The sequence below is a fragment of the Rhinopithecus roxellana genome, chromosome 8 (assembly GCF_007565055.1).
Source record: "Rhinopithecus roxellana isolate Shanxi Qingling chromosome 8, ASM756505v1, whole genome shotgun sequence".
NCBI classification, from domain to species: Eukaryota; Metazoa; Chordata; class Mammalia; order Primates; family Cercopithecidae; genus Rhinopithecus; species Rhinopithecus roxellana.
In genome coordinates, this window is record NC_044556.1 from 78,272,607 (window position 1) to 78,299,182 (window position 26,576).

General features: G+C 37.7%; 1 protein-coding gene across 3 annotated transcripts in view; it reads right to left on the reverse strand.

Moving 5' to 3' along the window:
• The window catches only part of FRRS1 (ferric chelate reductase 1), a 56,287-nt gene that overhangs the window by 18,693 nt on the left and 11,018 nt on the right, over positions 1 to 26,576 (reverse strand). For 2 of the 3 annotated variants that reach the window (XM_030936701.1, XM_030936702.1), the window contains exons 2-9: positions 23,141 to 23,245; positions 22,807 to 23,002; positions 21,572 to 21,708; positions 16,160 to 16,254; positions 14,774 to 14,921; positions 12,023 to 12,205; positions 4,196 to 4,294; positions 3,039 to 3,186 (exon numbers count right to left, since the gene is read on the reverse strand). In XM_030936701.1, the coding sequence (XP_030792561.1) occupies positions 3,039 to 3,186; positions 4,196 to 4,294; positions 12,023 to 12,205; positions 14,774 to 14,921; positions 16,160 to 16,254; positions 21,572 to 21,708; positions 22,807 to 23,002 (1,006 nt within the window). In that variant the 5' untranslated portion in view covers positions 23,141 to 23,245. Of the gene's footprint in view, positions 1 to 3,038; positions 3,187 to 4,195; positions 4,295 to 12,022; positions 12,206 to 14,773; positions 14,922 to 16,159; positions 16,255 to 21,571; positions 21,709 to 22,806; positions 23,003 to 23,140; positions 23,246 to 24,015; positions 24,076 to 26,576 lie in introns of all 3 variants that reach the window. The other variant, XM_010377217.2, reaches the window with a different exon arrangement.

Below are 26,576 nucleotides of genomic sequence, written 5' to 3' on the forward strand. Positions count from 1 at the left end.
ATGGAGTTCAGGAATCTGCACTGCTAGCAGTCACTCCAGGTGGTTCTGAAGCACATTAAGCCCCACATTTGGAGAAACACCACAGAGGAGTCAAGGCAGAGATTCTCCCTCCCATGCCATTAGCACAGCAACATCAGTTGGCAAGGGAGGGGGAACAATTCTCTATTTTCACATGGATCATCCATTAACTAGGTGTTTCTAAGGGAGTGTTAGAACTATCATTTAAAAGAAAACATGTTCTGATTTCTACGTTGCTAACCTATGAAGAAACATTTCACCTGCTGTATACCCACACATATAAAATTTATTATACAACAGAATTCCTCCATTTAAATGAAATAGTTTTTCTCTAAAGTATAATTTAAGTATAAAACTTTAAAAAGTATAAATCATTAAATCATCTAACAATTTAAGAAATCTATTTGCATCAATAATCATTTATGAAGCATCTATACATGTTGGGTGCTGATATGGTTTGGTCCTGTGCCCCCTCCCAAATCTCACTTTGAATTGTAATCTCCATGTGTTGGAGGAAGGGCCTGATGGGAGGTGATTGAACCATGGGGGAACACTTTCCCCTTGCTGTTCTTGTGAAAGTGAATGAGTTCTCAGGAGATCTCATTGTTTAAAAGTGTGTGGCACTTCCACCTTCATACTCTCTCTCTCCTGTCACCATGTGAGATGTGGCTACTTCCCCCTTCATACTCTCTCTCTCCTGTCACCATGTGAGATGTGGCTACTTCCCTGCTGCCTTCTGCCATGATTGTAAGTTCCCTGAGGCCTCCCCAGCCATGCTTCCTGTACAGGCTGTGGAACTGTGACTCAATTAAATCTATTTTCTTCATAAATTACCCAGTCTCAGGTAGTTCTTTACAGCAGTGTGAGAATGGACTAACACAGACACCAAAAGAAGCAGTCTGATATTATAGAAAGGATACAACTTTTATAATTGGAAGCAACCTGGGTTTAATTTCTGACTCTGCTACTTACTTGATTTTGAACAAGTTGCTTGGCCCTACTAGGTCCCAGTTTCCTTATCCCTAAAAAAAACAACAAAATACCTACATACAAAGCCTCTGTGAGAAATGAAAGAGATACATGTAATATGCAACAAGTGATGGCTGCAATCACAACAATGCAATGACCTGCACTTTAGTAGTAGCTGTTTAAAAACACAAATACTTGACCTTTTCCTTATTGAAAATTAATTCCCTACATTTCCCATGTTCTTTCTATTTTTGAGACAGGGTCTCCCTCAGATGCCCAGGCTGGAATGCAGTGGTGCAATCATAGCTCACTGCAGCCTCTACCTCCTGGGCTCAGGCAATCCTTCCACCTCAACCTCCCAAGTAGCTGGGACCACAGGTGCACACTACCACACCCAGTTATTTTTTTTTTTTTTGAACAGAGACCAGGTTTTGTCATGGTGTCCAGGCTGGTCTGGAACTCCTGGGCTCAAGCAATCCACCTGTCTTGATCTTTCAAAATGCTGGGATTATAGGCATTCGCCACTGCACCCAGTCCCTTTCCCGTGTTCTAAAGTACTGAATACATAGGCTCTAAAGGCCAAATTCCAACTGCATCGTTTACTTGTCTGGGCAAATTACTTCACCTTTCTAAGTCCGAATTTCCTCCTCCAAATAATAATAGTACATCTCTAGCTTGTATTTTATGAAGATAAAAATGAAGAATCTATCTAAAATGCTTAGCCACTGACTCGCATTCAGTAAGCACTGAGTAATTTTTACTCATTATTATCAAGCCATATTAAGAAATTATTACTCACATTAAGAAATTTGTACTCATTATCAAGCCATATTAAGAAATTATTACTCATATTAAGAAATTTTTACTCATTATCAAATCATATTAAGAAATTATTTTCAAGCCATATTTGGTGTTGCTGGTACAAACAAGAGTAAATGATTTGACTAAGATAACTACATGTGTCGCCTATATCTAATTCTAAAAATGTTCCTCTAGCATTCTTCCTTCAGCTAAAAAAAAAACAAAAACAAACAAGTTAATTAATTTAAATGTTCCTAAATTTTAACATTGAACAGATATTTTATCCTGCTTCAAAACTTTTTGGGAGTCTGCTTTACCAAGATTAAAAAGTCTTAAACACATGATAGAATTGTAGGCTTTTCACAATTTGCCTGTATCACATTTCCTGTTCTTCCTTTCCTTTACCCCATCCCTGTCTCTCTACTGTAGACATCTACCTTCTCACCATTTTCAAAGTGGGCTGTATTCTCAAAGTTCTGGCACAGTGTTATCTCCTAAGACATGAGTCATTACATACTACATTGACGTTTCCTGTAGTTCCTCAAAAACCATTAGCCAAGACCTCAAACAAAATCAAATTATTCCTATTAATATATGTTGCAATATCCACCAGGGTAGCCTTCTTGAGAATAAAGATTCAGACTCATAAAACTACATTAGGCTGTACTTGGCATCAGAGTCATGTAGAAAGATGTAAGACAGGAAACATACCACACCCAGGGCAGTGTGAGGCATTCTCCCCTCAATGGGAGGTCTTATAGCAGCTTACTCAGCTGTCCAGGAGCTATTCTCTTTTTCCCCTCCCCACCTCCCTAGAGAAAGCTCAGGTCTAAGGAGACGAGATTCATATTGGGCAAGTTTCCCCACAGGAGCCAACATCTTTTGCAACAACCCTAAAGGTACCGTTTCTAGGTCCCCTGCAATGTTAATCTACTATCACTACACTCGGGGAAGCCCAAATAAATGGCTTCTTATTAGGTATTTATATTTCTTCTGGTCACATGCATTTTACTAATCAGAAGCCATTTTGATCATGAGCAGTGTTGTCTTATAACACAGTGGACACTCTACCGCTAGTTTCCAGCAAAATTTTTCTTCCTTTATCCAGTTTCTGGCAAAATTTGACATTTATAGGAAAGTGTGTGCCTTAAAAATGGGCAATTACAGTAGTTTTTCCAAAAATTGGGGAAAGAGAAGGAAGAAGAGAGAAAAAGAAAATACTTGAAAAGACAGCTTAACAATATACTTACCATCATTAGCTGCACCATCTGCTAGAAATATGTAATAGCTTGTGTTTAGATCAAATCTATTCTTAACTCCAGGAAGGGTAATGTTTCTTCTGAAAGAACACTGCATAACACCATCCGCCAACCTCCAAGCCATATCCTCAAGGGTATCCTATAAACACACACAATGGGTCTTCTCAGCACTTTCCAAAGATTTGCTAAAAATAAGATATGATCAAAATCCTGCCCTGTTCAGTTTCCTTTCTCTAGATCATATGTGCATGCTTTGTCTGCAGTGTCATTGTTTTTCCACTTCCTCTTTGAAGAGAACAAGAAACATTTTCTCCCAGTTTATTTGTCTTTATCCCATTTGGCAAAAAGAAAAAATATTATTTTTACTTTGAGCCAGAACCCCACAATTCCTCTACCTAGGTTAGAAATTTTAGCAGATGTACTAACTCCATCTGGCCACGAGTATACAATCAAAAACACTGAAAAAAACAATTAACGAGTACTACCCTAGTGGCCAAAATGCAACATGCAACTGGGGAGAAGTTCAAGCCAGCCATGGGAGTCAACCCCATGGGAAAGCTGTGCACAGTTATGTCATTGAGTGACAGCTACTGCTCAGTCAGAGCTCATTTGCTCTGTCATTAAGTGATAGCTACTGCTCTTTCAGAGCTCATTTGCTTGTCAACTGTCCTGCAAAAAAGACACTTTTCTACCAGAAATAGCCCACCTTCAATACACATGCCAACAAAGGGCACTTAAGACAACTGTCCAAGGCATCTCCAGCCTTCGCCAAATGTGCTCCTCTTTCTCACTAGTCAAGAAATTTTGTCACTAATGTCATCCTCTTCTTAGAAACCTGTCTGTAAGCTTTTGAAAGGAAGCTGATGCCCTGACCATCTTAATAAACCATAAAGTACTTTTTTGTGAGATAACAACCAAAAGGATGGAAGTAACACAAGCAAGAAGTCATGTTTTCCTACAAGAGAAACTTCTGAAGTGTAGAAAAGTTTCTCAGAGATCATTACGAGGGGAGCCCTGCTGGCAGACCCCTGCTCAGGCTAGGTGTAACTGTGGGGGTTGGAGGCAATCTAGCAGCACAGCCACGCCAGTGATAGCCACACAGCTGGAAAGCGGGTCTCAGGGGGAGGTTCCAGAATTTTCACACCTACCCTGGAGTCCATTACAGGGTGACTTCGCCCCATTAAATGGGAAGGCTGGATGTACACAGTCTGATCTTCTTGAATACACAGATAAGCATCATCATCACCCTGAAAAACAATTGCGAATGAGAAAAAAAAGTTCAAAGGAATTTCAGCATTTTATTTTCTTTTTTTGAAAAAGCACCTCAGGAAACCAAGTATTATTTGATGCTTTTAAAACATAATTTACTGAATCGTGAAGGATGCTATGAATTCTAGAGAATTGGTTGTCTAATTTGCGGGTTGCAAATAATTTTGTTATAATACAAAAGCAATAGAATTTTAGTGTAAAATAATAGATTAAGACAGATATATAACATGTTTATATGTTCATAAACCCATCACTAATCGAACACCACTTTAATATTTTCATGTATATTCATCCAAACCTACTTGTATTATACCTATTTTTTCCTTCCCAAATGGGAAAATACAGAGTTCTGTTACCTTTTTTCAATTAACTTACCATAACCAATATTCCAGATATTTATTTATTTATAAATATCTATATCCTACATACTTTAATGACCAAATACACCGCATTGTACTGGATATTTTTTGGTAACTTCTAAGATGGAAGACACTGTAAAGAAATATTGCTACACAATGTACATATTCAATAGATTTAATGCTATATAACTGAGGTAGAAATACCCGTACTCAAGGAGGAATTAGTCAGTCTATCTCTTACCTATCCTTTAGTCTCCAAGAATCCTTAACTCTGAAAGTTAGATCTTATTCTTTAAAGTGATAATCAAGCAAGGCATAGTGACTCACACCCATAATTCGAGCACTTTGGGAGGCCAAGGCAGGAGGATTTCTTGAAGCCAGGAGTTAGAGATCAGCCTAGGCAATATGGTGAGACTTCGTCCTAGAAAATTTTTTTTAAAAATCAGCCAAGCATGGTGATGCATGCCTGTAGTCCCAGCTACTCAGAAGGCTAAGGCAGGAGAATCACTTGAGCCCAGAAGGTCAAGTCTGCAGTGTGCCATGATCATGCCACTGCATACCAGTCTGGGCAACTGAGGGAGACCTTGTCTCCAAAAAATAGAAATAAAATAGAATAAAATAAAGTGATAATCAAAAAGCAGACTGCCAATTAATAGGGGAAAAAAGAATGAAAAAGAATACCAAAAAAGAAGCAGACTGTAACTTCAAAGTACATTTAAACAATGGTACAAAGGAATAATCTTGATTTTAAGTTATTGTCCATGGTTTGGTCTTTCACTTGGTTTCTCCATAAACTATCTAACAAGGTTCTTTATGTGCTTTAGTCATCCAATTCCTTAAACAAGGTCCAAGACTACCCGGTTATAACAAATCTTGCTATAAATTCCAATATTAGATTCTAACATATTTCTATACTTTCAGACTCAACTTTATTTTTAAATGTTCCACTTTTGAAAACTCTCAAGGATATACTCTTAGCAAAGCAAATACGTACTGTTACACATATTACAGTAAAATCAGAATTAGCCCAATTCAAGATAAGAAATTTGGAGCAATCATGACTTAAACCAGGAGTCAACAAACTATGGCCTGCAAATCAAATTCAACCTAAAGCTTGTTTCTATACAGCTCATAGTTTAAGAATGACTTCTACATAATTAAGTGGTGAAAAGAAGAATATTTCATGACAAATGAAAATATATCAAACTGAAATTCAAAGTCCATGTTTCACTGGAACACAGCCACATTTATTCATATACATATCATCTATGGCTGCTTTTATACTACAACAGAGTTCAGTAGCTACAACGGAGACCATATTGCCCACAAACTCTAAAATAGTTACTATCTGGTCCTTATAGAAAACGTTTTCTGAACCCTGATTTATCTTTTATTTTTTAAAAAAGTAGAGATGGATTCTCACCCTGTTGCCCAGGCTGGTCTTGAAATCTTGGGCTTAAGCAATCCTCCTGCCTCAGCTGCCCAAAGTGATGAGATTACAGGTGTGAGCCACCATGCTGGGCCTGAACCCTGATTTAAATAATGCATGTTTTCTAGAATATCATGAATGAGACATAGAAATTCTTTTGTTACATAAAAAAAATTAATACAAATAATGATTGATTTGAGGCAAACTGAGGATAAGAAAGCAAATAAAATCAATACAAGTAGACCTCCCAAATAATGAAGAAGATGATGGGGATAGAGAGCAGGTAACTCTCAGTCCTCACTATTCCAAATGAAGAGTAAGGGAAGGTGCTACTGCAACCTCAGGCTCCAGGCAGTTCTAGAAACCTCAAGTTTGAAAGCATAAAACTACACCATATAAGAACTTCCACCAAATCCGTGGGTTTTACTGAAGCTCTCTCCCCAGTTTCCCCTCTCAAGTCAAGCATTTAGAGAGCATCCTATGAGAAAACGTGACGCTGGACACTGTGGGAGAAACAAAGATGACTTTATTATAAGAACATGGCTCTTACAACCTAAAGCTATGTTTTAATGAGGCAGACAGATAGATAAAGTGACACAAAAAGACAAATTATGTATGGCCAGAGAATTGAAAATGGCTTACCAGAAAAGAGAGTAATTAAGCAGACCTTAGAAGATAAAACATATTTATAGGAGGACAAGGTAAAGATGAGATTAAAGGAAAGGTTTTCCAAGTTGAAGAACTTCTAGGACCAATGATATAGAAATATGAACATTTTAAGAAACAGCTAGTTTTCCTAGTTAAAATATGTAAAGGATAAAAAGAGAGCTCTAAGGCTGAAAATTCCAGAAGTATTGCCAAAGTAGTGAGCACCATGCTTTAAGAAAAAGGATAGTTTTTCTGTAATTACTGAAGTTTTGCCAAAGGTTTGGAGGGATATTTTTGAGACAATTTTTTTCTTTTTCTTTTTCTTTTTTTCTTTTCTTTTTTTTGTCACCCAGGCTGGAATGCAGTGGTGCAAATACAGCTTACTGCAGGTTTGACCTCCTGGGATCAAGTGATCCTCCCACCTCAGCCTCCGAAGTATCTGGGACCACAGGTGCATGCCACCACACCCAGCTAAATTTTTATGAATTTTTTGTAGAGATGAGGGTCTTGCCAAGTTGCCCAGGCTCATCTTGAATTCCTGGGCTCAAGCAATCCTCCCACCACAGTCTCCCAAAGTGCTGGGATTATAGGCATGAGCCGCCATGACCAGCCAAGACGATCTTAAATGTGGCTTGGGGAGAAAATTCCAATGGCTGTATGAAGGATGAAATGGAAGAGGAAATCATGGAAGCAAGGGGACTAATGACAGGTTACTAGAGCAGTCCAGGAAACAAACAGTAAGGCTACAAGCCAAGTCAGAGATAGTGACAACGCAATAAATAGAATGAAAGAGGTATGTCAAAGATAGAATCAGAAGTACCTGGGAGATCAGTAGCAGTGAACATATTAGCACCCAAATCTTGATTTCTAGATACTATTTCCACTAAAAGGAAATAAAGTCCTTTTGAGAAATGATGAAATGTATGAAAGTATGAATGGAGAACATTTTGTTACACCAGAAACAAAGATACGCTCAAAAGTGGTAGAGACACATCAAAAGGGCACAGAAGCCTGCTTGAAAGGGCTCCCATCGGCCACATTTGGGTCAATATGACCCTCTAAAAGAATGAATGGTGGTAACAAACTACAACACAACAGACAAAAGAAACCCATTAGTCCATAGTGTTACTATAAAAGGGAAGGGTAAGTGCAGAGAAAAAAAACCTCGTATTTTCATAAAAATGTCAGCTTATAAGTAAGTTAGAATATCAACATTTTGCAACCACAAATGTAACAACTGATTCATATGAGAAACATCAATAAATGAAAAAACCTAGTTACAGGCTATTGGGGAACAGAATATTCATACAGACTCAAAGTATCACCCCACATATTACTTATTATAAAAAGAAAATAGACTTCATGATACAGAAATCTGACAGACACCAGTGATCAAACATAGTATCATCAATAATAGAACAATTGGACATTATGAAACTTTCGAAATAATGCACTGATGTGGAAAAATATCCCTTATGTAGCATTTGTGCCAAAAGTCTTAACACAAATCTATTATATAAATTGTAGAATATTCTACAAATATCTGGCCTGAATTTAATTTATAAAAAGGAAAAAGGATAAAATAATTGTTCTGAAGTAAAGGAGATCCAAGAGATATAACAACTAAATGTCCTGAGTAATAACTGATTGGATCCTGAATAAGAAATATTTTTAAAAAACAAAGGACTTTATTGGGACAACTGGGAAAATTGGAATATAGATTGTATGTTACATAAAATTATTATATCATTATTAAATTTTCTTAATGTGATAAAAATATTGCGGTAATTGTAGAATGCCCATGTTCTTAGGAGACGCATGTTGAAAACCTTAGAGATGAAACGTCATGATTATCTATAATTTACTTTCAAACAATTCAAGAAAAAATATGTATTTATATACACCACATAAATCAACTGAGATAGACAGAAATAGAGAGACAAAGTGGCAAATCTAGGTGAAGGGCTTATGGGTGTTCATTGTACTATCTTTTTAACTTTTATTGAGGTTTAAAACTTTTCAAAACAAAAAGTTGGAAATGGCAGGAGGAAGGACCTGAGAGATGGATGAAAGGAAGGAATCCAAGTCACAACCAACATTTCTCTGACTACCAAGGAAGATGCTGGCAGCAGTAAATGAGGTGTCTATAAATTGCCTAGGACAGACCCAACAAGAAGCAAGCCATCAACAATGGTAGCTGCTTTCCTGACATTGCTGATCACCAAGAATGGGGAAGACAAGGAGACATCAGGAGGCATAATAAAAAGTTCAGTCTTTTAGATGTTGCTTTGTGCTGTCCAGGAACACACATCTGGATGAGACCAGCCTGCAGCTGGAAATCACAGTCTGGAGTACAAGGGAGTTCAGGATTGGGGACATCCTGGAATTGGGGCATGCAGAGATCATGTATAGAGTAAGATGATAAAGCTCAGTGGAAGGAGAAGGAAGGAAGCTAATAATGTGCATACTTGATAGACTTTACATTATTTAACAAAATATCTCAAATTGGAAAGAGGCATGTACAGTACATCTTCAATTAAAGTCATAGGTAAGTTCTTGAAAACTGTGACTTTAAGTAAAACAACATACAACATGGCCAATATTTTTTTCCTCATCAATGTCATAACAAAACGATATTGAAGGAAATGATATTATTCAAGGGACTGCTGTATGTAGCCTCACTTGAAGTCAGAGGCTCCAAAAACCTATTGACGACATTAAGTACGGACTTATTGTACTTGGAAATTCGGTTAAAATTCACACATTAGCAAGTAATTATTATCAGAAATAAGGTAAATTACACATTTTGATTTTAGTGATGAGGTCTACCATACCAAAATAATTGCTAACATTAATTTACAAGCCAAACTGAAAACGGGTATAATTTGGGTTATCAAATGAGTATTCGTGACATCAGATACTTTCAGTATTTAAATTTACATTATACACTCCAAAAAAATAGCAGGTCACAAAAATACCCGAAAGTTTCAAAAGTAACAACCAAAAATAGAAATAACCACTTAAAAAATATATTTTGAGGATGATTCATTTCCCCCGAGTTAGGCAAACAGGTGTACAGATTATTTTAATCATTAAACAGGATTGCTCTGTAAATCAACTGCACCTGCATAATTAAGTCTTTTTTGTAAACATTTTTGATGAGTACTATACTGGAAACAGATGAGATTTCTAAGTAAGATAAATATATCTTGAATTAGAGATAAATGCTTTTGTGCCATCAATGCCTACAATTTAGAACAGAATAACTGACCTACCTGTGGGCCACTCATTACCATACTGAATGCAGTAACAGTCTTTCCCTCTTGCTTACAGGTTTTATGTAACCAGTAAAAGGAAATGTATCTATATACTATTGCATGAATTTTGGCTATAAAGTGACTGGAGTAAGTTGGGTGTTTGGTTTTTTGGTTTTTTTTTTTTGTTTTTTTTTTTAAGTGACTAGAGCATATATCTAAATGAGTGCTGTAACTCAGAGATGAACCTTAATTAAAATATACATTCATTCAACAGGTTAATCCTTTTTGGACTCATTTTCAGAATTTCCTTTCTAGCCAATTTTATCACATTCACATGACAGCAGCACTACCACCACCTATCATTATTGCTTTATAGTCACATTTTATTTTTAACTCAACCTCACTCACCTTATATACTAAACGTAGTTCATTTTTACCAACACTAAGAATGTCCAAAAGAACACGCTACAGGTCTGATGGCAATCACAAAAGGAAGTGGGGAAAATGTTTTGAACAATCACCGCATCAGCTGAGCAAGTATAAAATTTCCTATACAAGCAACTTGGAAGGGGAAGGATTCATTATTTCTTATATGTTATTTTTTTAAGTACATGATATCTGTTGTATCTCATAGACTTAAGGTATATCTTTTGTTGAATGAAAGAGGATGGCAAGTGCATTCTAGAGGTGTCTAGTGAAATATGTAGGTCATACATACATACTGAAATGGTATCCTATTAAAGAAAGTTAGTTACATCCAGCGTCCTACAATACTTGCAAACACTGCTCCAGGACCAATGTGATCAAGTGCATTTTCAGGATAAGCATTAGTTCTTCCATTATAGCCATGTCAGAGTTCCTTTTCTTTTTCTGAAATATGATTCCCTAAAGAAGTGGTGTTAAGTTTAAATCCTGATAAGAAGAAAACCCTCAGGACAAGCCCCCTTGCCTGTGCTAATAAGGGGCTTTCTCCATTTCTGGTCATCCCTATGCCCCAGGCCCACTCTGCTTGAACAGGACTTATACCTGTCCTGGCCACAACACTCTTCCTGCTCCCTAGGAAACCGAGGTGCTTATGCAGGCCTCTGCTCTTCCACACCACAGCACAAGGCTGCCACCTACAGAATCACTGAATCCATTGCAGCACTACCCAGGGTGAGTGAGAATCGGCTTAAAATAAATGCTGCCTTCTGCTGATTTCACAAAGGAGCCTACTGTAATGTAATACATGCCGCCTGGATATACAAGTTTAATTCTCTGTTTAGAAAATGCACTGATGACTACTAAAATAGGACACCAAGAGCAGGAACACATGCTTTAGTTCTGGCCACTTGAATAAATAATTCTAGTTTGAAAAGCATTATAAAAAACATGACATTTTGCGTAGAACAACTTTTCTTAACTGTATTTCCTGCTTTATCACAAAGAGATAGACATATAAAATAGCAAATACACTGGAAATAAAATGATCTTCCTAACTTTCCTTAGGACAGCCTGTTCTTGGAAGTAATTGTCAAACTGTTAAAATCACACAGTACTCAAAGCTGTTTAACTTAGAATCTGTTAAGTTAGTTTCTCCTTTCTTATTCCACCCTTACGTATGATCATTTGACCCTGGAATAAAGAGCTTCAGTGATTCTCCTTTGGGTTTTTGGGGGGTTCTTTTGGATTTTTTTTTTTTTTTTTTTGAGATAGAGTCTCGCTCTGTCATCCAGGCTGGAGTGCAGTGGCGCAATCTTGGCTCACTGCAACCTCTGCCTCCCAGGTTCAAGTGATTCTCCTGCCTCAGCCTCCCAAGCAGCTGGGATTACAGGCACCCGCCATGACGCCTGGCTAATTTTTGTATTTTTAGTAGAGATGGGGTTTCACCATCTCAGCCAGGCTGGTCTTGAACTCCTGACCTCGCAATCCACCCTCCTCGGCCTCTCAAAGTGCTGGGATTACAGGCATGAGCCACCGTGCGCAGCCGTGATTCTCCTTTTGTTACCACTTATGTAAGTGAGAGGTACCAACCATCCATTGGTCATGAGACAATGCAAAGGATAAATAGCCTTTACTGGGGCCACTCATTTCAACCATCACCGATTGGTCATCTCTTGTGAAGGATAAGAAGACACAGGAAGCCTCCTTCTCTGGGTCACAGTTCAAAGGACTCCTAATACAGAACTTCTTGTTCCCACAATCTGAGGCACTGAACTAGAAAAATGACAGAGGAAAAAAAATTTAATTATCAAACAAGCAGTTCATTGGCAATGACAGAAGAATAACTACCTTCAAGTACGGGTAGCTCCCAAATTAATGAGAATACCTTTCCATAATAAGCATTCAAATAAGGAAACAAAAGACACATCCCAAATTAAAAATGATCAGAGCAGTAGTTAGGTTATGAACTTTTAAACTTAATTAATTTTAATTAAAATTTGGAAAACATACACTTGTTGGACTGTAATTGTTCAAGACTGTTAAAGCTCCTGTAATACACAAAACATTTCACATTAAGTATGTTTTGGAGCAAAGTTTCTGATAAGTTTTGAGAAATTTTTGAGGTAGTATTTCAGTCCCTAAGACTTAAATGACACTAACATTCCTGCCTAAATGGTATCCTCTAATTCTCAGAGATGAAGTTTTAAAAAGCAACAAACAAATCTTAGCAAGTTACTATATTTAGATTGTGGATTCTGCTTCTAGAATTCAGATTCAAATTTCATACTAAAATGATATAAGAAAAAAATGGTTGCCCCACTTTACCAGCATTCCAAATAACGGTAGTGATTTATTAGGGGAGAAATTAGCAACAATCAGATGACTTAATCCAGAGCTTCTTGATAAGGAATATAAGACAAAGAGTCTTAGAAAAAAACAAATAGCTGTATAATCTGATAAATGAGCAGACTTTGTTCGAATGAGCTGTGACAGTAAATTTCAGAAGAGATCTAAACATTATATAACTAGAGTTCATGGAAATGTAAAGCCAGATCATACTAGGGTGAAGAGAACAAGCCACTGGGAACTAAGAAACTTAGACTTTGATCTCTGCTCTCCCCTTCCCTACATCATGTTTGCCAAAGGACTTGTTCTCTCAGGATCCCTGAACCTTCAACTACACAACAGGAAAACTGTAAGAAATAGATCCTAAGGTATCTTCCAGCTCTAAACATGCTATAATCCTTGGACTCTGAATGAACTTCCCTATAATTAGAGATTATAAACATGGCACAAAGACACAATAAATGTTCCAACAAGAGCTTTTTATTGAATATATGGAAAGATAACAATAATGTCAACCGATTCCTACTGGGAAGCTCAGGTCCAAACTGACTGTGTATTTCTCTAAAGCAGCTTTTAATTAAATAAAGCATTAAGCCTAAACTGAGAGCTAGTACAAATAACAGATCTAATTGCACGGTCAAACAAAAGTACAACAATCATAATAATGTAATTAAACATAGTGCTCATATGCTGTAAGATGTTGAAGAGAAGAAAAACAAAATAAGGAGCAAAGCGCATTACTTTGTCTTCTCTATGTGAATAAAAAGGTACAAAAGGATAATAACAAGAAGGAAAAAGTAAAGGAACTAATGTTTACCGAATATCTATTAAATGCAAGACACAGTTATAGAAAACGTGCATTCATTATTTTGTTTAATTCTTACAGTGATATTAAGAGCTAAATATTATTATGCCTCTTTCTATAGGTGAGGAAACTGAGACTGAAAATTAAGTAATTTGCCCAAAGACACACAAAAATTAAGCAAGTCAGTATTTAGGCCCACGTTTGTTCTTTCAACTGAAACAACCTGCCTCAACACGTTTTTTTGTTTGTTTGTTTGTTTTTTGTGTTGTATCCACTTCTGAATTAAGAAGTCTAACTTACCAGAATTTCCTGCAGTAAAATCCTTCTTCCTAATGTTTCTAATATGCATAACACTTTCCAAGATATTTCTTATCAATCATAAATCTTTCGAATCGGAGGGCCTAGATGAAATTATAACTGATGAATTTACAAGAGATTTTCTGTTGTTCAGCATATACAATTCCCTAGGACTCTTTGACCTTAATAAAATGAGATCTAAGAGTTATATCACCACTTTAAGAATCTCCTCCAAATCTTGTCTAAATTTAACTTAAGCTCTTTGTTTGATATCTGGCTGTGTTTAAAAGAAAGAAAAAAAAAAAAAAAGAAAGAAAGAAAAAAAAAACTATTGCTTCATCAGAGTTATTTTCAAATGAAAACATATCCACTACCAGTAGAGACTACAGGTGAATGTCATGACCACACCTTGAACATGCAGGGTCTTGCTTTCCTTTCATTCTAACCTGTAAGTCATAAGGTTGCAATGAAGGCTTCCTTCAGATTCCTACAGAGGACCCAAAAACATGCTACCACTATGCAGCACAGCTACTTCTCTGCACAATTCACCACACAAAGTACACAGAAGCACAATTTCCAACCACAAATTTACCTCTTTGCTCACATAGAGAAAACTAAGTACAGCACTTTACTCCTATGTAATGTCTTATTTTGTTTACCTTCTCTTCTGTATTTTATAACATATGGACATTATATTTGGCTATATATTATTTAGATTGCATTTAATGAAGCTATAAAAATGTTACTTAAGCTGGGCACAGTGGCTCACACCTGTAATCCTAAGCACTTTGTGACTCCAAGGTAGGAGGATCGCTTGAGTTCAGGAGTTCGAGACCGGCCTGGGCAACATGGTGAAACCCCATCTCTACAGAGAAAATAAAATTGTTACTTACTGGTTTGGTTAAGTGGGAAGCTGGAGGTAATGTTGGCAAAGGTACTATTGTAGCTTTAGGTGTTGTGAAAGGAAATGCGTTTGGTTGTGAAATTATAGGACCAGGAATCTTCACCCAGTAGACTTTGTACTTCTCAACAACTGTGACTCTGAAATGCAATACCAGTGAGATTAGAACCTTCATTGTGTCCTGTCACAATCAGATCAAAACATTAAAGGAAAAAAAAAGAGAGACTAAACTAGAAAAACATGACTTACTACCTAACAGGACTATTAATTTTGTCTGAGGCAAATCTCTAACCACTCTCTCCCACCCCATCACTTGATGAATTTGTATTGCTTTCTCTCCCTCTGTCCCTCTTTTCTTACTTGTCTGTTTTGGGGGCATATTCCAATAGCCATGATGTCAGACCCAGGGACAAAACTGCACAGATTTCTATTTCCTGGCATATGAAGAACATATTACTACTCATTTCAGAGTGCAGTATTCAATTCTTCCAAAGGGCATGTGTTGCAAGCAACTAGAGCAAGAAGCTGTGATAGAGGCTGCATTGGCAACCATCAGCTTTCACTGGGGTCACATCCCCTTTTTCACACTCCACCTAACATACCGGGGCAGAGTTGTGCTACTGTGTGTTGGGGACCTACGCACAAAGTGAAGAAAACAGATATGTCAGGATAGCAATCCTTCCCTTAAAATATATGCCCATATCACCACTCAGGAATCATTACAAGGCATTATAACATTCCATTTCCCCTTGTATGTAGGATAAGGAAGAAGTACTGTTTTAATTCTACTGAGTTTCATAATTCTGAGAGGCATGCAGTCTTTTCTGACAGTCTAATCTGCAAGTTGTAACACTGCAAAAGAGTCATCCAAATTTCAGGACTTCCATTTGTATTCTCATGCTAATACAGGAGCAAGTCTAAAGGTAGTATTATATAACATAAAGACCCAAGTATTAATTGAAAGCTCTTATTAGGATTAAGGCCTTGCAAGACTTCATTCACTCAACAAATGTCTATTAAGTGCCTATTTGGTGCCAGGTCCTGTGCTACGTGCTAGCTATACACTGGTAAAAAGCAAAACAAACTCCTACATCAGGAAGGTGGTGTTATTACCATACCAAAGCTCTTCTACATGGATGAATGTCCAATAGGTACAGAAAATGATACAGACTAATTATGGTTTCAGTTATACTAGTAGTTACAGAGTTGTAAACTCTTTTTCTTTTTTTTTTTTTTAGAGATGGGGATTCACCTCATTGACCCATGCCAGTCTCAAAGCCCTGGGCTCAAGTGATCCACCACCTTGGCCTCCCAAAGTGCTGGGATTATAGGCATAAGCCACCATGACTTGCCCAGAATTATAAACTCTTATACTCACAGAAACTGTGTGTGATTTGGAGCACCGCTTGGAGCATTCCAGTAGACTTTAACTTCTGTTTTTTTAGATGCACTTCTGTGACTCACAGCTGATCCCTGAAATAAAAGGGAAAAGAGCTACCATTCAGTCACTCTATAGCTCAGCATGGCTGGAACTTCTATCATTTTGCAAAGTAATTTATCGTTGCATGACATAAGCATTCTGGTGAGGACTATTTTATTTAGAAGAAGGACTCGGCCGGGCGTGGTGGCTCACGCCTGTAATCCCAGCACTTTGGGAGGCTGAGGCGGGTGGATCACGAGGTCAGTAGATCGAGACCATCCTGGCTAACACAATGAAACCCCATCTCTACTAAAAATACAAAAAATTAGCCAGGCATGATGGTGGGCGCTTATAGTCCCAGCTACTCGGGAGGCTGAGGCAGGAGAATGGTGTGAACCCGGGAGGCAGAGCTTGCAGTGAGCAGAGATTGCACCACTGCACTCCAGCCTGGGTGACAGAGCAAGACTCCGTCTCAAAAAAAAGAAAAAGAAGGATTTAGGCACTCTATAAATGAAATGTTGATTGGTTGATAACATATTAGCAGCTGGCTCTGTGAATAAATGAGAGTCAAGAGAAATCTAAGAAGTGAAAAGAGCTGTGAACACTGGGTACGTTAACACCAGATAGAGCTTGCTCATTGTTTCATGTACATTATAAATTTATATCTCTTCCATTAATAGACACAAATAGAATACAGAAGATTCGTTGAAAGAGAAAAACTTCCTGCCTTCAAATACGTAGCATGATATTTTAGTAATTCCTTTCTCTTGAACAATCTTGTTTCCCACTTTCATGCACCTGGCCAATTCCTACTCATTCTTTGAGGCCTCACTTGAAGATCACCTGCTCCAAGAAGCTCCCTCCCAGTTCCTTCCAGGCTGTGTGTGGCTCCCTCTGCTATGCTTCCCACTCACTGTGTATGCTTCTAACCAAAGTTATCACACAGTTCTACTTATGTGTTCATAGATGTGCTTACATGTAAGGTAAGGAGTTCTTCAAGGAACAAGAGTAAGTCTTGTCCATCACCTATCCCTCCCATTCAGGACCATTTTTGGTATGATAAATAAATGAATGAATGAATGAAAAAAATTAGACTCCTGTCATACTCTAGATCTCTGTCTTCAATATTAAAACCCCTCAAAAATTAATATAATAAGAGCCAATATTAATATAAAATATCACAAGCTATAAATTCTTCAAACTACTTTACCTTTTATAGAGTGCTGATGTGTAAAAACATATTGTAAGTAAAATTAAGGAAAAAGTCTGATTGTTGTGAATCTATTTAGATGTTTACAATACATGGTTAATGTCATTTATCTTGCAACCACCACCTTATAATGCAAAGACCCTCCAAAAAACTGACAGAGAACAATTTCAAGCTACAGTTGACCCTTGAACAACACAGGTTTGAACTGCATAGGTCCACTTATGTGCAGATTCTTTTTTCAATAAATATATTAGAAAAATGTTTGAAGGTTTCCAACAATATGAAAAAGCTCAGACAAACTGCATAGGCTAGAAATATTGAAAAAATTAAAAAGTTAGGTATGCCTTGAATGCATAAAATATGTAGGTATTAGTCTATTTTATCATTTACTACCATAAAATATACACACACCTATTACAAAAAGTTAAAATTTATCAAAACATACATACACAAACAGACCGCACATGTGCCATTCATAGTCCAGAGACATACAAACAAATGTAAAACTGCAGTATTAAATCATAACTGCATAAAATTAACGGTAGTTGGGACTACAAGCACATGCCACCTCGCCCAGCTAATTTTTGTATTTTTTTGTAGAGATGGGGTTTCGTCATGTTTCCCAGTCTGGTCTCAAACTCCTGAGCTCAAGTAATCCACCAGCCTTGGCCTCCCAAAGTGCTGGGATTAGAGGTATGAGCCACTGCACGCAGCTTTTATTGTGTTTTGTGCACTACTATAAAACTTGAATAACACCATGGGACCCATACGAAGTGCCACTAGTAATGCGGTAAGTGTTCCCAAGAAGCAGAGAAAACTCATGACATTACAAGAAAAAGTTGAATTGCTTGATATATACGGTAGATTAAGGTCTGCTGCTGCAGTTGCCTGCCATATCAAGATAAATGAATCCAGTATAAGAATCACTGTAAAAAAAAGAAAAGAAAAGAAAATTCGTGAAGCTGTCACTGCAGCTATGCCAACAGATGCAAAACCCTCACACTTTTTGTAAAAGACCTTTTCATCTCACATCGGAAATGCAGCTTTTATGCAGGTGTAAGAATTGCTATAAGAAGGGGATACTTATAGACTAATATTATTCAAGAGAAAACAAAGTCATTATATGACAACTTAAAGCAAAAGGAAGGTGAAGGGTCTAAAGCTGGAGAATTTAATGCCAGCAAAGCATAGTTTGATAATTTTAGGAAAAAAGTTTGGCTTTTAAAATGTCGAGAAAACAAGAGAAACAGCTTTTACTGACCAAGAGGCAGCAGGCAAGTTCCCAGGCATCATTAAGAAAACCATTGATGATACCATCCTGGCTAACACGGTGAAACCCTGTCTCTACTAAAAATACAAAAGGCCGGGCACAGTGGCTCATGCCTGTAATTCCAGCACTTTGGGAGACCGAGTGGGCGGATCACCTGAGGTCAGGAGTTCAAGACCAGCCTGATCAACATGGAGAAACCCCGTCTCTACTAAAAATACAAAATTAGCCAGGCGTGGTGGCACATGCCTATAATCCGAGCTACTCAGGAGGCTGAGGCAGGAGAATCGCTTGAACCCAGTAAGCGGAGGTTGTGGTGAGCCAAGATCCCACCATTGTACTCCAGCCTAGGCAACAAGAGTGAAACTCCATCCAAAAATAATAATAATAATACAAAAATTTAGCCAGGCGTGGTGGCGGGCACCTGTAGTCCCAGCTACTCGAGGCTGAGGCAGGAGAATGGTGTAAACCCGGGAAGTGAAGCTTGCAGTGAGCTGAGATCGTGCCACTGCACTCCAGCGTGGGCGACAGAGCAAGACTTCATCTCAAAAAACAAAACAAAAAAAAAAAACAAAAAAAAAAAAAAGAAAGAAAAAATCTTTGAGGAGAAAGTGTATCTGCTTGAACAGGTTTTTAATGCAGACAAAAGTGCCCTATTTTGGAAATAAATGCCACAAAGGGCACTTATTAGTAAAGAAAAGAAGCAAGCACCAGAATTTAAGGCAAGAAAGAGCAGGCTATCTTTACTGTTTTGTGCAAATGCAGTCAGTTTATGATCAGGACTACTCTTACCTATAAAGCCGCTAGCTGCTAATCCCCGAGCCTTGAAGGGAAAAGATAAACGTCAGCTGCCAGTGTTTTGGTTGTAACTGTAAGAAGTACTGGACAATGAGAAACCTCTGTCTGGATTGGTTCCGTGGACATTTCACCTCTGAAGACAAGAAGCACCTTGCCTTAAAAGACTGTCTTTTAAAGGTTCTTTTGGCCGGGCATGGTGGGTCATGTATGTAATCCTAGTGCTTTGGGAGGCTGAGGCGGGTGGATCACTTGAGGTCAGGAGTCCAAGACCAGCCTGGCCATGATGGTAGAGTGATGAAACCCCATTTCTACCAAAAATACAAAAATTAGCCATGCATGGTGGTGGGTGCCTATAATCCCAGCTACTCAGGAGGCTGAGGCAGGAGAATCACTTGAACCCAGAAGGCAAAGCCTGCAGTGAGCTGAGATCATGCCACTGCACTCCAGCCTGGATGACAGAGCGAGACTCTGCCTCAAAATAAATAAATAAATAAATAAAGCTTCTATTGATATTTGATATAGTTTAGATATTTGTCCCCACCCAACTCTCATGTTAAATTGCAATCCCCAATGTTGCAGGTGGGAACTGGTGGGAGGTGTCTGGGTCAGGAGAGCAGATTCCTCATGGCTTGGTGCTGTTCCTCAGGATAGTGAGCAAGATCTGGTTGTTGTAAGATGTGGCACCTCCCCCCACCTCCACCAACTCTCTCTCTTGCTCTTGCTTTCACCATGTGAAGTGCCTGCTCCTGCTTCAGCTTCTGCCGTGAGTAAAAGGCCATGAGGCCTCCCTAAGGCCTCCCCAGAAGCTGAGCAGATGCCAGTGCCATGCTTGTACAGCCTGCAGAACAGTGAGCCAATTAAGTCTCTTTCCTTATTAAATTACCTAGTCTTAGACACTTCTTTTAGCAACACAGGAACAGCCTAATACAATATTAGACAATGCCCCTGCTACCCAGAACCCCATGAGCTCATCACCGAAGCCACTGAAGTGGCCTCCTTGCCTCCAAATACAATGTCTCTAACTCAGTCTCTAGCTCAGGAAGTCTTAAGGACATTTAAGGCTCTTTACATACAGTACTCAATGGAAAGGACTGTCAACGCTATGGAAGAGAATGATGATAGAACATCATGAAAGTCTGGAAGGATTACACCATTGAAGACACTATCATTGTTACAGAAAAAGCCAGGAGAGCCATCAAGCCCAAAACAATAAATTCCTGCTGGAGAAACACTGTATGTAGATTTTGTGCCTGACTTTAAAAGACTTACAGAGCCAATCAAGGAATCTAAAAGGGACTGTGGATATGGCAAAAAAGGTGGGGGATGGAGGGTTTCAAGATATGAATCTTCGAGAAATTCAAGAGCTAATAGACACCACAACAGAAGAATTAACAGAAGACAACTTGATGGTGAGTGTTTCCAAACCAGTGCCAGATGACAATGAGGACTATGGAGAAGAAGCAGTCCCAGAAAACAAACTGACATTAGACAACCTGGCAGAAGGGTTCAAATTATTCAACACTGATTTTGCCTTCTTCTACAACATGGACCCTCCTATGATATAGCACTGAAACTAAAGCAAAGCAGGGAAGAATTGGTACCATATAAAAACATTTTTAAGAAAATGAAAAAACAAGTCAGACAGAAATTACAATGTATTTCCATAAAGTTACACCAGTGTGGCACCTCTCCTGCCTCCCCTTTCACCTCCTCCACCCACCCCAAGACAGCAAGACCAGCCCCTCCTCTTTCTTCTCCTCTTCAGCCTATTCAACATGAAGGCAATGAGAATAAAAACCTTTATGATGATCCACTTCCATTTAATGAATAGTAAATATATTTTCTCTTATTTTCTTAATAAGATTTATCTCCTGTCTAGCTTACTTTATTGTAAGAATACAGCGTATAACACATATAAATACAAAATACGTGTTAATCAACTATTTGTTATCAGTAAGGCTTCTGGTCAACAATAGGCTATTTGTAGTTAAGTTTGGGGGGAGTCAAAAGTTATACACAGAATTCCAATTTCCCCACGGGTGGGGTCGGCACCTGTAACCTCTACATTGTTCAAGGATCAACTCTAAACACAAACCTGTATATCTTCACAAGTCAAAAGTTGTGACACTTCACTGTCAATCAACGTGAAGGAGCCAACAGGAGGGCCATTCAGATCCTCAGCATTACGCGCTTCTAGGAGAAAGCCTTTAAATGGATGCCCTGACAAAGTAACTGAGAAAAAGACAAAAGGATTAGTTAAAAAGCTTAGCAATATCAAAAAGAAAATGTTTAGAGGTCATACATTACAATTAGAATGAGGTGTACGTATGCAAAACTACTCCTGGAGAGAAAAGAGTCATCCTATAGGCAAAGAAGCTCCAAACAGTGTTCCATAAGATGTTCACTCTGTGAGCCATTCCGCAAAGAGAAAAGAAAAAAAGGTGATGGTCCAGGGGCAGTCCATAAGGCTAAGTTAGTTTATACCTATTGGGTACTATGCTTATCACCTGAGTGATGAAATAATCTGTACACCAAACCCTTGTGACATGGAATTTACCTATAAACAAACCTGCACATGTACCCCTGAACCCAAAATAAAAGTGTAAAAAAAAATGTTTACTTGACCTCATTAGAGGAAAAAACATGAGGTGTTTTCTTTTGAATTCCAGTATTTAATACAGTGTCTGGCTCATAGTGACACTCAATAAATTCTTATTGAATTAAAAAAAAAAAAAAGAAAAACACTAGATGAAAGTAAATACTTGTTTCTTTGCTGCAAATGTCTTAGGGTTTTTAATATCCTACAGTACAGTGTGAACTCTAGGGTACATTATATATCACACAGAATATTCCAAACTTCTTTTTCTATATACTCTCTATGTAACAGAGTACCTATCAACATTTTGCATTTCTAGAGTTGCAAAAAATAAAGTTTGCAAAATGCTGTTACAGATTTATATTTAATAATCAGCCTACATTTTACCAGAGAAATTAGAGAATTATTCTTAAAATTATATGATGTTAAACAAGGGTTTATCATATTTTAAACAAGATAAAATAAACTTTATTTTTCTCTTCTCTTGAAGTGATACCACAATTAATAAAAATAGTAAATAATGATAAAAACTTATTTCAAAAGCCTGTTCTGGACGGGGAATACACAGACTACTTAAGTAATATAGTCATCTGGAACCAAAAATAAGAAGTATGATAGTATCTTAGAAAAGAAAACAGATTTAAATGAAATAGTCTAAATCAAATAATAATAAAGATTCAATAAACAGTAAAAGAGTGAAATCCAAAATGTAAACAGTAATCCCAACCCGGTACCTTCAATCTGATCTCCTGGTCTGAATGTCATCTGACTCACGGAAATGTCATGAACAGGAACAGACTGTGGACTATGACCATGTTCAGGAATCATTCCATGGCATGACTGTGTTACTTTTCCATTGGGATAATTAGCCACATAACTAATGTGCAACAGAAGTATGCAGGTACCAAGAGTAAATCCAGAAACTGCCATCTCAAAAAGAAGATCAAAAGCCCATTATTGTCATATATAATTAAAGTAAAATATAAAAGCTTTTACACCACAGGACTATAATTCTAGATAACTACTTGCTTTCTGTGTTCAGCAAACCAAACCATATACTCAACATACCTGATAAAAAGAATGTGATATGTGAAGTTTCACCTGAATTTCAATCTCAGCTCTACAAATTACCGTGAGACTTTGGGCAAATCGTTTAATCTTCCACTTCCTTACCTGAAAAATAAGGAAACAACGACCCTTTTTTCAATGTTTTGTTTTGTTTTTTTAATTGAGACAGAGATCTCATTCTGTTGCCCAAGCTGGAGTGCAGTGGTGCGATCTTGGCTCACTGCAACCTCCACCACCCTGGTTCAAGTGATTCTCCTGCCTCAGCTTCCCCAGTAGCTGGGAATACAGGCATGCGCCACCACCTGGCTAATTTTTGTATTTTAGTAGAGACGGAGTTACACCAAGCTGGTCTCGAACTCCTAAACTTAGGTGATCCTCCCACCTTGGCCTCCGAAAGTTCTGGGATTACAGGCATGGGACACCATGCCTGGCCCAATGTTGTTTAAATAAAAATGAAAATATAGCTCAAACTCTGACAAGGAAGATAATAAATAATAGCTTTCATTTTTATCAATTGGAAATAATAAACTAGTCAATAAAAGCAAAAGGTTTTACACCACCTCATCCTAGAAAGCTTAAAGAACAAAGAAGAAATGTTTCTTCTGGATTTAAATATCATCACCTGAATAAATCTATGATAAGACTTTTCCCAACTTCCTATTAAACTGATCATGATGACTGGATGAATTATTTAATTAGCAATACTGAAAACTGAGGATAACAGAGAACCAATTGATAGAAATAATATTTCTACTACCTGTAGCCCAGATACTTCTGAATTAAGAAACACAATTGTCAGCCCACACAATCTTCTTCCCTCCCACGGCTCCAATTTTCCTCTTACCATCTGGATAGTAGAAAACCAGCTACTTTACCTCAGTCCCACCCTTTTGTAGTCCAGATGAGCCACTTTGCTTGATGCATATATTCAAAACCTGCAAATCACAGGACTCAACAAGGCGGGAGGTAATGAGCAGTGACACATTACATGGTAGTAAATAAAGTTAACACCATGGACAGGTTGCAGATGGGAAATGCCTAAGAGGCAGTTAATTATTTATAGAAAATGAGTTTTCTATATCATATATCTGGTCATAGACAAAAATAATAGCAGCCTTAGAATCACTAGAAAAAATTATTGTTTTTTTAGTTATGTCAATCAGGAGCAAATATTTAACTGCAGCCTAACTTGCTGGAGTTTTATCAGAGTCTACTTGACCTGGAGGAGGGGAAATACCCAATTCCTGCCCACATTAGCCATCCTTTTTCACCTAAGTGGGGGAAGAACCTTGAAGCGGTTGTGAGGTTCACACTTCAGGGGCATAAGCTCACTAAAAGACTGAGGTCTATTCACAGGGCTACAGAGAACAGTTCTCCTCCCACTCCTTACCACCACACTATTAAAGGCCTATTTACAGCAGTTCCTTTTACCCAATGCATCATGTCCAGTTATTAAGAACAAATTACAAGGCATACTGAAAGTCAGAAAACACAATTTGAAGAAACAGGGCAAGCCTCAGAACCAGACTTAGATGTGATGGAGATGTTGGAATTATTAGACCAGGAATTTAAAACATTATGATTAAGATACTAAATGCTTTAATGGATAAAGTAGATGGCACATAAGAACAAATGCACAGAGATGGAAATTCTCAGAACCAAAAAGAAATGCTAGAGATCAAAAACACTTTAAAAGAAGTGAAGTATGGGCTTATGGGTAGACTGGACATATCTGAGATAAGAATCTTAGCTTGAAGATATCTTAATAGAAAAATACCAAACTGAAAAGAAAAAAAAAGACTGAAAAAAAGAGAACAGATCCAAGAACTGTGGAACTACAAAAGCTACAACATACATGGAATGGGAATTTCAGAAGGAGAAGAGGGAAGGAAACAGGAGAATTATTTGAAACAACAATGACTGAGAATTTCCCCCAAACTATTATCAGACACACGATACCAAGTGGGATAAACACACACACACACACAAAAATCCTACATCTAGGTATATAGGATGGTTAATTTATATGTCAACTTGACTGGGCTGAGGGATGTTCTGATAGCTGATAAAATACTATTTCTGGAGTGTCTATGAGTGTATTTCTGAAAGAAGTTAGCATCTCAATCAGAAAACTGAGTAACAAAGATCACCTCACCAAAGTGGGTAGGTATCATCTAATCCTCTGAGGGCCTAAATGGAATAAAAAAGCAGAGGACGAGGGAATTACTTTCTTCTTGATCTGAGATATCCCTGTTCTCTTGCCCTCAGACATCAAGGCTCCTGGTCCTGGGGTCTTAAAACCATAGGACTTACACCAGCAATCCTTTCCCCAACCCAAGGCCCTCAGACCTGACCAGGAGGTACACTATGGGCTGACCTGGTTCTTAGGCCTTTGGGCGTACACTGAACTACCCCAGCAGCTTTCCTGGTTCTCCAGCTTGTAGACGACAGATTTTGAGACTCGTGGGCTTTCAGAATCACAAGTCAATTTCCATAATAAATATCTATAATAAATATAAATAAAATCTTATTTTAATCTGTCACAGACATCTAAGTTTTTTTAAAAATCCTGAAAGAAGCCAGAGGAAAAAGATAGGAACAAAGATAAGAACTATATCTGACTTTTGCTCAGAAACCACACAAGCAAGAAGAGAGTAGGGTGAAATATTTAAAGTGTTGAGAGAAAAAATGGGCACCATAGAATTCTATACCCCAAAAAATTATCTCTCAAAAGTGAAGAAGAAATATGAAGACTTTCTCAGACAAACAAAAATTGAGGGAATGTGTTGCCAGTAAGACCTATCTTGCAAGAAAAGTGAAAAGAAATTCTTAAGAGGAAAGGAAAACAATAAAGGTCAGAAATTCAGATCTACATAAAGAAAGAAGAGCATTGGAGAAGAAATAAGTGAAGGTAAAGTAAAAACGTTTTTCTTCCACTTAATCTAACATGAAAGTTTGTTTGAAATAATAATACTTATAATTCTCTGTATATGCTTATGTATGCTTATTTTCATATGCTTCTATATCAGCAAAATAAATGACAAGATATAAGGGATGGTGAGATACAGCAGGGACCTCTCTCTTAGGGACCTACCTCTCTCAGCCTTCATAGAATTAAAGAAAGGTAGGACCTTGCTCTGGACTAGACTTTGGCTTAAGGAAATGTTGTGATTGGTTTGATCTTCTATCCAGACCACTAAAACTTTCTCCATATCAACAATAAAGCTGTTTTGCCTTCTTATCATTCATATGTTCACTGGAGTAACCATTTTCTTCAAGAACTTTCTGTTTGCATTTACAACTTAGGTGACTGGAACAAAAGGCCTAATTTTCAGCCAGTCTTGGCTTTTGGCATGTCTTCCTCACTAAGCTTAATCATTTCTAGCTTTTGATTGAAAGTGAAAGATATATGACTCTTCCTTTCACTTGAACACTG